The sequence below is a fragment of the Pelophylax lessonae genome (genome assembly GCF_965119305.1).
Source record: "Pelophylax lessonae genome assembly, chromosome: 3".
Classification (NCBI taxonomy): domain Eukaryota; kingdom Metazoa; phylum Chordata; class Amphibia; order Anura; family Ranidae; genus Pelophylax; species Pelophylax lessonae.
This window is the reverse complement of record NC_138770.1, coordinates 647712162-647727173: the sequence shown is the minus strand read 5'-3', so window position 1 is coordinate 647727173 and position 15012 is coordinate 647712162. Positions and strand designations below refer to the sequence as shown.

The 15012-nt window shown below is 42.0% G+C and overlaps 1 protein-coding gene across 1 annotated transcript in view; it reads right to left on the bottom strand.

Moving 5' to 3' along the window:
• GTF2A1L (general transcription factor IIA subunit 1 like) overlaps positions 1-15012 on the bottom strand; it is a gene marked incomplete at both ends in the record, with an annotated part of 141187 nt that overhangs the window by 9913 nt on the left and 116262 nt on the right. Inside the window, one exon of the mRNA XM_082252352.1 lies at positions 8826-9065. Within this exon, the coding sequence (XP_082108478.1) occupies positions 8826-9065 (240 nt within the window). The remainder of the gene's footprint in view (positions 1-8825; positions 9066-15012) is intronic.

The window sequence follows — 15012 nt, the reverse complement described above, 5'->3', positions numbered from 1 at the left end:
ACATTTAACAATGGAATGGAAGTGCATTTAAGCTTTTTTTTTTTCCCCTATCTGGATACAGTATAGAAAGGTTTGAACCCGTCAGTTTTTTTTCATAGCCATCTATGTCCCCACTGGGGAGCTTTACTCTTACTCTATTAGTCCTGGTGGACAATGTCACTGGAACTGAAGGCGTCTGGAGTTGTCTTTTGATCAGGAGTAGAGGGGAAATCTTATTCCAGTGGCAGCTCGCTAAGAGAGGGTTTAGCTTATTTTAGAGAAATCTCCTCTCAATTCCTGCTGTGTCTCAAGCCAAAAAGTGAAGGAAGATTCTCCCCCAACAGGACACAGGCAGAAAAAAATACTCATTACAGGTTTTATCCTTTCCTTATTCTGTCCATAAGTCAAAAAATTTCTGGATTTAGATGTCCTTTATCTATTTGACCTCTGGATGGGTTTTACCCCCTTCATGGCCAGGGCATTTTTTGCTATTCAGCACTGTGCTAATTTAACTGGCAATTGCGTGGTCATGCAACATTGTATGCAAAATAAATGTATATACGTTTTTTCACATAAATAGAGCTTTCTTTTAGCCCCGGTTCACACTTATGCGAGTGCGGCGTTGCAATGTAATGTCGGAGCGCACTGCTCCTTCATTACATGCGATCGGCTGTGCGGTGCGAGTTTAGCCATACACTTTGTATGGCTAAATTCGCACCCGCACCAAACTCGCACAGGACCCTTTTTGGCAGCCGCATCAGGATCGGATCGCACAGCGGTTCACACTTGTGCGATCCGATCCTGTGCGAACTGCAAGATCGCACTGCGAAGTGCGATCAAACTGGGGGTGTCGTTAAGATTACATTGACACCCCCAGCGTATCGCATATGGCAGTGTGAACTGCCGGGGGTGCGTGTGCGTTGCGGGAACAGGCTGCGGATTCGCAGCCTTCCCGCACTCGCATAAGTGTGAACCGGGGCTGAGTGGTATAGGATTACTACTGGTTTTTTTTTTTTTTTTTCCTCACTATATATACAAAAAAGAAAATGCTGGGAAAAAAAAAAAAAATCACAATATTTTCTACTTTGTTCTAAAAACAATAAATATCCAAACAACAAAACAATAAACATCCAACAACAACAAAAAACAAACAAAAAAAAAACACTAAGGCTACTTTCACATCTTGGCGTTGCTATTACAGGTGTTTTTATGGGCGTTTTTTCAGCCATTTTTATGGGCGTTTTTTGTGCAGGCGTTTTTAGATTGAATAGAGACCAATGGAAAACGCCTGTAATCTGCCCAAAATTAAGCTCATGTACTTTGAGTGTTGGGCGTTTTGCTCACAGCGTCAAAACGCTCAGATGTGAACAGGGGCCATTGAAATTAAAAGGATTTGTCTTGTTGGGCGTTTTGAGAGCTGATCCTAGAGCAGAAAAACTCCCCAAAACGCCTACATGTGAACGGAGCCTTACCAACAATAACAATAACAACAATAAATATCCAACAACAACAAAAAATATATCTACTTTCTTCATAATAGGATAGAATAGGCAAAATTGTATTCTGCTGCATGTCTTTGGTTAACATAAAAAAAAAAAAAAAAAAAAAACCCCAGCTTGAAAACTCAGTGGTGCAGATCCAGCTGTGTTTGCAAGGACTATCTGGGGGATTCAAAACAGTCCTAATGGTGCTTTTCCAGTGGTAGCTCACTTAAGACTTACTGCACCTAATTCAGGAAAGCATTTGACCAGGTAACATTACCAACACGTGCAGCAAATTCAGGAAGTGCAAACTACCATCACTTTAAGAATCTGTCGTTACGGCAGTGACAGATCCTTAAAGAATTATCCACAGATTAGGAAACCGAGGTACACCGGTGTCCAGAGTGGATAGTGTCTGTGCCCACATAATACAGTATCCCCAGCACATTTAGCTGGCGATACAATTGTTGTAATTACCCTAATATGGGCTAAGTCACTTAGTGGGCAGAGCCTGATGGTGAACTGAAAAGACTAGTTCATCAGGTCCGCTTTACTAGGGTTCAAAAGCAGCTATTAGACTAAAGCGCGGCTATTGATCCGCCCACTGCTGTGTGCTATCAAAAATAAAGCAGGAACTAGTCTCAGTTGCCATCAGGCTCTTCCCACCCTGGTACAAAACTGCTCTGCCACACCTGTCTCAGTGAGGGCGAAGTAGCTGGAAGGACGGTACACTGCTGAAGGCATATCAAGTGTTCTCTCTCATTGCAAACACACAAATTTACGAAATGAACAAATTGATGCACCTGTCTGTGACACAGATTCATGTACCTGTCTGTAGCAGATACATAAATCGGGTGCAAGCACCAACACTTTCAGGGCTGCGCACCAATTGATTCGTACTCCTACTTAAATTAGGACTTTTCGGCTGCCTTTGAAATGGTTGACCACACCCTCCTCAAAAACAATTTTTACTCCTCTGGTCTCCGTGACTGTACTGGTCATTGGTTCTCATCCTACCGCACCTTCTGAGTCACTTACAATTCTACTTCCTCCTCTCCTCTTGATTTCTTTATCGGGGTCCCCCAAGGTACTGTTCTTGGAACTCTCCTATTCTCGATCTTCAGCTACTCCCTGGGTCAACTGATAGCTTCCCATGGCTTTCAATATAATTTCTACGTTGACGAAACCCAAATCTTTTTCTCTACCCCTCAGCTCATTCCATCAGTCTCCTCACGCATCACTAATTTACTAACAGACATACCAATCTAGATGTCCCACCACTTCCTCAAACTCAAACTATGCAAAACTGAGCTCATATTATTTAATCTTTCCCTGACTTCTCTGTCAAGATCAATGGCACAACCATCAACCATCCTCCCATGCCAGGGTGCTAGGTGTTATCCTGGACTCTGAACTCTCCTTTTGGCCCCACATCCAATCGCTGTCCAACGCTTGCCACCTCAAAAACCCAACATCTCCAAAATACTCCCTTTCCTAACCAATGATACCACAAAGCTTCAAATTCACCCTCTGGTCATCTCTTGTGTAGACTACTGCAATTCCTTCCACATTGGATTACCCTTACATAGGCTACCCCCCCCCCCCCCCTCTTCAGTCCATCATAAAAGCTGCTGCTAGACTCATTCACCTTACCAACCGTTCAGTGTCTGCTACCCCCCTCTCTGCCTATCCCTCCACTGGCTTCTGCTCACCCAACAGATCAGATTCAAAATACTAACAATACCTTACAAAGTCAACCACAACTCGGCCCCCAGCTACATCACTAACCTTGTCTCAAAATACCAACCAAATCTTTCTCTTTGTATCTCCCAAGACCTCCTGCTCTCTAGTTCCTATGTCACCTCCTCCCATGCTCGCCTCCAGGACTTTTCCTGAGCCTCTCCCATCCTATGGAACTCCCTACTTTAATCTGTCTGGCTGTCTCCTACCCTGTCCACTTTAAGGCGATCCCTGAAAACCCTTCTTTCCAGAGAAGCCTCTTTCCCTCTTTCAACTGTATTTCCCCACTATCCATCAGCTTATTCCCCACAGTTATTGCCTTTTGTATCATTTGATCTTCTTTTAGATTGTAAGCTCTAATGAGCAGGGCCCTCTAATTTCTCCTGTACGGAATTGTATTTTAACTGTACAGTCTGCCCTCATGTTGTAAAGCGCTGTGCAAAACGGTTGGCACTATATAAATCCTGAATAATAAAAAGAAGAATGGGTGACATAGAATTCCCCCTTTTAAGTTTCTCATGTGTCGATTTTAGAGTTCTGCCACAGCCCAAAAACATACTGCTAGGTGAACTTGCCCTAGTGTGTGTGCCCACGTGCATTTACTGTATATTTAACAGTGATTGGGTTTTTCACTACAGGATCCTCTGCCACAAATGGTAATATCAGGGCTGGCCCAAGACATTGTGCTGCCTGGGTCGAAGATTGAAATGCTGCCCCCCCCCCCCCCCCAAAACAAAAAGATCATGCCCAACAAAAGGCCCCAACATCCATGATTTTATATAAATATAACCTTTGGAAAATATAACTCACCACTGGACCGGTCCACCAAACACCCACTGTCTGTCCTCACTTCTCCTGTCACTCCTGTGTCTGCAGTGCCCACCACCCTAGAAGATCCAGCCTGCCCTACGTGAGATGGATGTGGCTGATGTCTAAGGTCATTGCGCACAGCACGATCACGTGAGGGATGTTCCCCGGAGGATAGAGATGGCAGTATGAGATGGGGAAATGCCACCCTTAACATGCCGCAAACTCATAACACACAAAAATGCTGTAAAAAAAAAATCTTGGGAGTCAATATGCTGCCCCTCTCCAAGGGCTGCCTGGGTCCAATGGACCAAGTGGGACCCATGGTAGGGCCAGCCCTGGGTAATATACACTTTGTACAGGAGTGTTACATAAATACAAAATAAAGACTGAACAACACCTTGCAGAAACAATTTTATATTTACAGATCAGAAGTAATGCTGTATATATAGTAACTAAACATTGAAAACAGATGCCTAAAACCGCCTCAAAGAAGTCTATAACATAACATTATTATGTGTAATAGACTACAAAAGGTCAATTGTTTGCTCCATCAATTTGCTGCGGTTTTCTGGAAACCAATCCTATGTCTGCACAATGAATTCATTAATTTTGCTAAAGGAAACGCGTAATTTAAGTTATGTGACAGCATAAAGCAGAACCGTAGATTTAGATGCCTTGAAGAGACACACTAAACACATTTGAAGCTGCCTGAGACAATTGTGTCCAATATTACCTTGATTTATCTAGCACAATTAGATCAATAACATTAATTGATTCCTCAAGATGTGTCAGCGCAACAGAAAAAAAAAAGAATCAATGGGAAGAAAAGGCACCAAGGTACGCCTTCAATTTGACAGCTTTGTAATAAAAATATATTGTATAACACATTCATAGCCCTAAGGCTTATAGAGATAGCCAGACACAATTACATACAGCTCATCCCATATCAAAATGCAAAGAGTTTTAGCAATGTCAGCTTTACTTAATTTCACCCATTCCTACCAGCTTCTAAATAAACTAGACATTGTGTCTCTATTGTACAGTTCTCAAGCTGCTCATACATACTGATGAATGCAAGTGCTTACATGTACAAGTCCTAAATGACAGCATCCTTGACCAACATCTAATCATGATTTCTGGGCACAAGGGACAAACTTAAGTGGTCAAAGATTGAATTTTATACTGCTTAACTGCACCAATTTATAAACACAATGTGAACACAAGCTCAAACCCGTATTTTAGTGCAGCTTTTTACAAACTTTTACCCCTGAAGAACCCTTGAAATAAGTTTCAGGTTCTTGGGGAACCCCTGCTGAAAAAAAAAAAATACCTACAACTTCTGGTATATTAGCATTATCAATAAGCTAAAGAAAGGTAAAAAAAAGAGTGTGGTGTACTTCATCTGTTTGATACCAAGATAGATACATTTCTTATCAACTCAACAAAATGTATTTTCAGTAATATTCTTGGAATAAATAAGAACTTCAGAATGTGTGCTCAATGGAGAAATTCCCCACTTGCACTGGTGCTCGGTGTGGGTGGGAGATCAATCTACCATTGTTCACTATTTAAGAAACCCCTAGCAGCCTTAGGGGGAACCCCAGAGTTCCATGGAACAATGGTTGAGAAATACTGTTTTAGTGTGTCAGGTTTGGAAACCATTACCAGGAAATTCTGAAAGCGATCATATTGTTTTTAACCAATACAAAAAATGATGGTAATTTTGGACCTGGTTTCCGTTTTATGAACTTCCCATGTATTTGGGATTTGTCTCCTTGGTCATCCTTGGAATCTGCTACTTCTAGCTTTCTCTGGTTATGACTCTGGACTGTTTTGGGTTTATGCTTTCTGCCTTGATCTTCTGCTTTTTCTTTGACTACATTTGTCTACAGCCAGACCTGACTTCAAGCTTGAATTTACCTTCACAATTTGGTACCTTGTTCTGATCTTGCCTGAACCATTACCTGCTTCTACAGTATGCAATTCCAATGTTGTCATTTTGGTATTGTTCTGCAACACAGCATAAGCACTAGGAATAGGCCGATAAGCACTTTCCCTGATATATCGGTATCGACCCCGGAACTGGCCGATATTGCCAATATTTTTGTGACATCCTTCTCCCTTCTTAGGCCTCCCTTGCCTTGGACAGCCTCGTCTGGAGTCAGGACTAGTCTCCCGGGAGTGTAGCCATACACCCACCCACAGCAGCCCGGTGTCAGCCAGCCACACACATCCACAGGCCCTGTACCAGCCAGCTAGCCAGCCACAGGCACTGTATCAGCAAGCCAGCCAGCCACCCCAAAGGCCCTGTACCACCCACAGCCCCCGTGCCAGCCACCCACCCACCCACCATAGAGTACCAGCCTGTCACCCACCACAGGGTGCCAGACATCCAGCCACCCACAGGCCCGGTACCAGCCAGCCACAGGCACTGTACCAGCCAGCCACCCACAGGCCCTGTACCATCCAGCCACCCACAGCCCCTGTGCCAGCCAGCCACCCACCACAGGGTGCCAACCAGCCAGCCACTCACCACAGGGTGCCAGACAGCCAGCCACCCACCACAGGGTGCCAGCAAGCCAGCCATTAAGCATAACAAAAATTAACATGTTCAGTACCAGATTTGTGTCAAAAATTGTCTTTATTTTCAAAACTTTAAATGTACAAAATATCGTCCCATACCGATATGTTGTGACCAAAATATCGGTATCGGCCCTCAAAAAAAAACATATCGGTCTATCCCTAATATGCACCACTAGTGGCTTTAAAGATGATCGCAGTGCAGGAGCCTACCTTTCGGTGAAAGCCTTCTACTGTAGACACAAATGGCCCATGTTAATCAGAAACAGGATCATTTAGGGAATGTAAAATATAGAACCTAAATCCTGCAGGATTTGGCACAGTTCAAGAGGGTATTGGCTACGTCTAGCCCACCTCCAGCCAAAACCTGTTTTTTCACTGCTGTGGATGTCCTCCATAGAAATAGGAATATAAACACCTTTGTGTTCAGCAGAGAGAGGAGGGGTGAGGTTTTTATCAAGATAGGACCTTCCTGTTCCAATAACACTAATTCCCGTTACTTTTGATTATGGTTTACAGGGGTGGAAAGTGAGATAAAAATTGCTCAATTGTGTCACATGCTCACAAACTGCCCAGGAGAAGGACTTTCCTAAGGCAAATTTATTTTTATTTTACACCAATCATGATGAAGTTGTCCAAAGAGCCATAAAGTAGGGTGTGTTTTGGATGTTAAGTGTGGCTATTGAAATACGTTTAGGTTTGGTTTTATTCTTGAATTTGGCATCTTGATACTTAGATCAGATTATTTTTTTCTATGAAACCAAAATGTAGTCATCTCCTTTGGAGGGGTTTCTGAACCATTTTCTTAAATATACTTTCAAGTGGCACCTTTCAGTTGACTTAACCAGAAACACTAAGTGCAACCAGTTTGTCTACTGTTCCAATGTATGCATGGGCACATTATCTGCACATCATCTACATTAGGTTGCCACCTTTTCTGGTTTAGCCAACTCCCCCACTAGTGCACTCCTAATTTTTGATAAACAATGGTCCAATTTAGATTCATAAATTATTATTGCTAAATGAGAGCTTCCTTTCTATGTTTTTTTCTATCACCATGTGATAATCTAGTAATTTGGTTTGTTCAATTTGGTTGATTCGTTCAATTCATATTCGTGATTCGTATTCGGAATTCATATTTAGAATTTGTTTTAAATCTTTTTCTAATTCTCTTTGAATTTACCGATTTTTTCGATTCAAAACGTTCAAATCAATACATTCTAAATCAGTTGAATCAAAAATTTTAGATTTTTTTTCTATTCTAATACAGCAAAGTAAACAAAAGAAAAATCTTCATCAAATGATTACAATGACTCGATAAATCATCTTTGGCTTAACAAAAACAGCATTATTTCAAAATGGTACTCTAATAACACACACAGTCTTTGATTTCAGAAATAGGTTTACAGTTCGAATGTGAATGGAATTCGATGTAAAATTGGATTCGAATTTCCATAAAAATTTCGGAGATTCAGACTAATTTTGTTTCGTTATTCAGAGTACTCAGTAAAATGTGTTAATACTGTAATTCGGATATTGGGACATATCTGAATCTCCGAATAATGAAAAATTAATCTGAATATTTATTTGAAACAAACTGGACATGTCTACTTTGAGTTGCTGCAATGTGATTGGCTAATTAGCAATTTGTGCTACCAAGTAATTGAACAGCTGTACCTAATAACAGGACCGGTGAGTGCATATTGCTTCTGTACAGAGGCGTTTCTTTGTGTATTTATAGTACATTTTCCCCTATTCCTCTTCTAATTTGGAAAATATTGGTTGTTCCATATTTTTTGTAACATATTCTTGTTCAATTTAACAAACAGGCTGCATAACCATTGAAAGTTTGGGAACTGCAAAATGAGTACTTTTCTAACAGATATAAATAAACCTACCAGTGAATATTCCAAGTTTATTTCCTACCTGTCCCCAACTAGTGATATACTTCTCAGCGGTAGATCTCCTGCTATGCTTGGCTTCCTGCTGTTCAGGTTTAGTTTATCTATAGAATATGCAAAGACTATATAAAACGTACCATAGGAGACCGCAAACTTTGTTTGTGGAATAGTATGTGGCAAGGTCCTAAGTTTGTTTAATTTTATCAGGGAGAGTTCCAGGAAAAAAATAATTAAAGTCACAAAAGCAGGAGTTAAATAATAGTCACTGTCCTCAATGATCTACAATGTTTTATTGCTGAAAAAAAAAAAAGAAGGATTAAAAAAAAGAATCTACCTCTTCAATTATGTCAATCTCGGGATCCTCATCATCACTGCTACTGCTAGTGGAGTTGTTTGAGCCAGAATCTTCCTCTTCCAAAGCTTTAAGATCTTCTGTGTCAATAATGCCCAGAAACTCATTTTCATCAACGTCCCTGACAGTTCCAAGCTCTTCATCAGAGGAAGTATCCCCTGTCCCATCAAGCTGAATTATATCAGTGTCTCCGGGAGAGAGCAGGTCCTCCATTGTAGATACCTAGAAGAGAAAACAGCAATATGCTCATGCCTTGAAGTCTGTAGCTACATAGTTAGTCAGAATGAAAAAAACACATGTCCATGGAATTCAACCAAAAGAAGAAAAAATAAAATTCTGCATTATAAGAACTCTAAACCTACAGCTTGTAGGCAGGTAGTGGTTAATGCTGCCCCAACCGGGAAGTTGGGAGTTTATTGCATTTCCTGGGTCTTTCTTGCCACGTTTTTCCTCCTGTTCTGTGTGCTAAAAAGGGATGGAACCCCTGAAACCCTAGGGCTGTCTAGGGGGTTTTTGTTGCTGAGCTTTCGGGTTGGTTCTGGCCAGTTTGTTTTGGTCAAACCCATTTGCTGCCATTGCCAGAGTCTGGATTCCAAGTGACATGTCGAGGTCGAAGTTCCCACAGCCAGGAGGACTGCTGGAACTTGCAGTCCTTCCTGAAGATAGCATTCATGAACTCTACCTAGAATGGACTTTTTCCTATGCAGGTATACTGGGGCAGTCACACGCCTAAAGTTAGGGACTAGGGATGTTAGGGAAATGACTGCACTTTATGTCGGACTGTTTTCGGTCTATGTCTTTATGTTAATCTATTCAAGAAAAGCTTTTGTGATATAAGTAACCGACACATGTAGTCTACAGCTCAGGTCACTAAACACATTGGTATATGAAGAAAATGGTACAAGAGTTAATACAGTGTGAAGATACAGTGGTTACCAAGGGTAACAAAGACCTCTCTAGCAGCCTTTCATAAGCATGTACATGTGACAGGTGAGATAGCCTCTTGCAGTGAGGGAGATGTTGTCGGCACTCCTTCAGCAGCGATCTGTCTCCAATAGCAAAGGGAGGAGATCTGCATTGCGGAGCCCTTGTCCTGTACACAGGCAAGGAGTTAGGTGAAGTGCACGCATGGAGTCAACGCTAGGTGCACGGTGGGACCCAATACTGTTACTGGAAGTGAGGTAGCAGTGATACCTATGTAGCACCCTCCTAGGTAGGTGCTAGTGAGGAAGTATAGTTTTGAGCTCTGTCTGCTTACCAGAAGAGCTGCAGGTAAATCTATTTCGTTCTCTGCTTACCAGAGAGCAGGATCTGTTAGTGAGGTCTGCTCATTGTGCTCAGTATGCCATTCATTATGTCTAGAGAGTGTTTCACGCTGGTCCAATAGGGAAGGCATGTTGGACAGTGGGAAGAAACCTGACGAATGGGTGCATGGACTTTTTATATAGTCCTGATGATTGGCAGAAGGCATTAGGATACTGTATAAAAGCAAGGAGCACATGTACTCAGGGTCTTTCCTTGGGAAGCAGAGTCCCCGAGGGAGGGGAAAGCTGCCTCCTCTTCTGGAGAGGTGCCATGTGGCCTCAGGGAGTCATCCTGAGGGCTGGAAGAGTAGCAGAGAGGAGCTGAACCCAGAGGTCCAGGGAAGCTGACAGAGGGGAGACATATAGATCTGCAGTACAGTGAGTACAGAAACTCATGTCAGGGGACATGACCTGAGGGGGGCCACCCCTGCTCCTAGGATAGTCAGTGGACGGGTGTCAGCGGGAAGAGGATGCTAGTGAGAGTTTCCTGACCATAGATTATCATCCATCATGTGGTCTTGACAGAGAGCAAGAAGAACAAGAGACTTAACCCCATCCACCCTAGTTGTAGTGTGGATTAACAGCCTGGCTGTTCTATATCTTTTTAAGTGGAGTTTTGAAGATAGAAGTCCTCAAATAATGTGAATAGTTCAATTAGAGTATCCCACTATTCCCTTCTCCTATCCCAAATTATCAATAAACAAAACAACACCCCTAGACTGTTCATTTATGTGACGAACCATTGGGAACAAGGAGAGATTTAGAGTTAAAGTAAAGATGTGCTGGTAACCAGGGGAGCCGGCTAAGTCAATGTCCAGCAGTTCCTGTGGGGACAGTGCTACACGTAGAACAGGTGGAGAGGGCAAGGGCTCGGTGTGTCTCTCCTAATTGCACAAGTGACCATACTCATTTAAAATACCTAAAAACCTTTTTTTATGTTTTTTTTTTTTTTTGGAGTGTGGAAGTGTTAAATCTCAGCCAGGGTTTTATTGTGGACTGGGTTCCCAGTGGAAAGAAAGATTTAACCTCCTTATCTGTCCTGGTGACCGTTGTCACTGGGACAAAAAGTAATCGGAATCTACAAATTTTGCAGGCGACTCAAAACAGCACACCTTTCCCAACTACCTAGTGTTAAGGGTAAGCTATCCAATGGTACACAAACCTGAATGAAAAAAAAAAAAAAAGAACTGACTGTATTTTCTACTATGCACACACTGATCAGCGATTAACTTATGCTGTGGTATCTGGCTCCAAGCCGTCAGTAGCAGACGATTTTAGTACAATAAACTGCGAGGTGGGTTTCCATGGATCAGACTTGTTTTTCCAGCACATCCCTCAGATGCTTGATTAGATTGAGAGCTGGAGAATGTGAAGGCCAACTCAACACCTCAAAATCATTGTTGTGTTCCTCAAACCATTCTTAAACCATTTTTACCATGTGGCAGAGCACATTATGCTGCTGAAAGAGGCCACTGCCTGCAGGGAATACTTTTTTCATAAAGGGATGTACTTGGTCACCAACATGTTTAGGTAAGTGGTACATGTCAGGTAACATCTACATGAATGGCAGGACGCAATGTTTCCCAGCAGAACATTGCCCAAAGCATCAATGTGCCTCCACCCGCTTTCCTTTTACCCCATAGTGCATCCTGGTTCCATCTCTTTCCCTGGTAAGCAAAAACATGATTCATCAGCCCAGGTCACCTTCATTGCTCCATGGTCCAGTTCTGATGCACACGTGTAAGGGGTTCTGGCTGTGGACATGGGTTAACATGGGCACCTTAACCAATCTTCAACTACGCATCCCAATATACAACAAACAGCAATGCCCATTTTTTCTGCTTTTGACACACCAAATTAAAGAACATGTTCACTTTCTGCCTAATACATTGTACCAACTTTCAGATGCCATTCTATAGAGATATTCAAAGTTACTCCCTTAATCTATCAATGGTCCTAAAGTTACAGTATATATATATATATATATATATATATATATTTTTTTTTTCTTTGAATGTACTTTAGATTGGATTTCCTGAATCAAAGTTACAAAGTTAGCCTGGATGTCGAAAGTCCTTTTAGTTGAAACACTAAAAAAATAAAATTGAGACTCTCCATATATAGAGCCCCACACCCAAATTTGATCCAGAAAATGACAAAAAAAATGTATAAAAGCATGGTCTGATTTTGTTCCAACAGGAGAAAGAAATCTTCCTAATTTCCTAAGACAATCTGAAATTCCCAGAATCAACAATCTCTGGAGTTACTGCCTATAAATATTATTAGTCAGATGTATTCCGCACATTTAGGAATGCATCCAGCTTTATTTTTTTAAACAACCAACTGAGCTGCTTAGATCCATATTGGGAGTCTATTCCACAATTTCCCAGCTCTTACTGTGAATAAACCTTTTTATATGTGGAGGGTAAACCTCCTTTCTTCCAAATGCTAAGAGTGTCTCCTTGTCCTTTCACAACAATTTTGTCAATTTTTTTTAAGTTTACTATACAGACCACTTCTAAATGTATACTGTACATGTTGATCAAATCTCTCCTTAATCTCTTCTTCTTAAGAGAATAAATTCAGTTCCTCTAATCTTTCCTCATAGTGGAGCTCCTCCATGCCTTCTATCAGTTTCTCTGCGCTTTCTCCAGTTCTCCGATAAACTTGAGAACTGGTGCCCAAAACTGAACTGCATATTCCAGATGAGGTCTTACTAATGTAGAAAAAGAAATAGCCGCACATCCAGGGATTCCAATAGGTTTCAAATACCTTTATTTCCAAAAAGTTGCAAGTGATGACACCAAAGACACCAGCATGAAGTCTCGTAGACGCGTTTCACACATACATCTTGTGCTTAATCATGATAAAGCACAAGATGTATGTGTGAAACGCGTCTACGAGACTTCATGCTGGTGTCTTTGGTGTCATCACTTGCAACTTTTTGGAAATAAAGGTATTTGAAACCTATTGGAATCCCTGGATGTGCGGCTATTTCTTTTCCTACAAGTGTTCCCACGGAGGCGGGCAGGGGCCAGCACTCTATTGGATATCCTATCTCCTGGCAATCACCACACACTATACACCTGGAGCAGTGTTTTTCCTTTCTTCAGGTCTTACTAATGATTTGTACAGGGGCAAAATTATATCTCTCTCTGGAGTCTTTACTTCTTTGATATAAGAAAGGATTTTGCTTGCTTTAGAAATGGCAGCTTGGCAATGCATGCTACTATTAAGCTTATGATCTACTAGAACCCCCAGATCCCAGAACCCCATTTGTACTTTTCCTAGAATGTATGATGAATTCACACTTAGCCCCCAAATACATAATATATTACCATCATTAAACCTCATTTGTCATATAGTTGCCCAATTACAGAGTACAATGAGGTTGGCTTGTAAGTTTAAAACATCCTGTAAGACTGCTCTACTACATAGATTGGTGTCATTTGCTAAGGGTCCCAACACTGAACCTTGGGATACGCCACAAAAAACCTTAAACCATTCAGAGTAGAAATCAATAAGAACTACTCTATGTAACTGCATTAAAAACCATATTGAAACTGAATTTTAAAATTCTTATCTTATACATGTGTGGGGAACAGTGTTAAAAAGCTCTGGCCACACCCTAGGGGCAGTCCCAGAGGGTATATCCTCTCTCTCTCTGCCTCAGCAAATCAGTTATGTGAAAAAGCAGTCTTTAGAGATTTTAACCCAACCCAACTCAAAAACAGAGGGGCGGGGACTACGTCTGTCAATGAGCTAAGAGAAAAGGATTTTACGGTAAGATTTTACAAAAATCCATTTTTCTCTAGCGCTCATTGACAGACGTAGTCCTCGGTGATACACCACCTTCGGGACGTCCCAGAGCAGTATCACAAATGAGGGGTGGGAAAATGGAAATCAAATCCCAATCTAGAAGGCCCAACCGGTGCCAACTAGAAGTTTACAATGCTCATCCTTAATGATGAGACTCAACAAAAAAGAGAAAATTTTTTTTTTTTTTTCAAACAGAAAAAAACCCTCGAGGTAGACCACCGGTCTCCTCAAATTGCGGCCTGCAAAACCTTGCGGCCAAATGAGGCATCCGCCGATGCCGTCACATCAATTTTATAGAATTTTGTAAAGGTATGTACCGACGACCAGGTGGCCGCCTTACATACCTGGACCACTGACGCCTGATGGCGAAAGGCCCAGGAAGTACTGAGCGCTCGAGTGGAGTGCGCCCTAACAGGGAACGGAGGACTCTGACCCTTAATAGAATAAGCCTGTACCACCGTTTGTCTAATCCATTTGGCAATGGTCGCGGCAGATGCAGGCAAACCCTTTCTGGGGCCATCCGTGATCACAAAAAGTGAATCCGTCTTACGGAATAATTCCGTAGCTTTCAGGTATACCCTGATTGCCCGAACCACATCTAAGGAATGCAACGCATGTTCCCGATGATGCTTGGGCTGAGGACACAAGGAAGGTAGTACAATATCTTCATTCAGATGAAAATCTGAAACCACCTTAGGAAGAAAAGATGGCTTAGGATGAAGTACTACCTTATCCCTATGAATCACTAGGTATGGGGACTGGCATGATAATGCAGCCAGTTCTGACACCCTGCGAGCAGAAGTGATAGCCACCAAGAAGGCCACCTTCTGGGATAAAGTAAGCAAGGGAATCTCCTTGATGTTTTCAAAGGGAGGTTTCTGTAGAACCGACAAAACCAAATTAAGATCCCAGGGCGGTAAGGGCGCGCGGACTGGAGGAGCCAGGTGCCGCACCCCCTGGATGAAATTCCGCACCAAGGACTTGGTAGCTAAAGGTTTCTGAAAGAAGATTGCTAATGCTGAAACTTGACCCTTGATGGTGCTCAA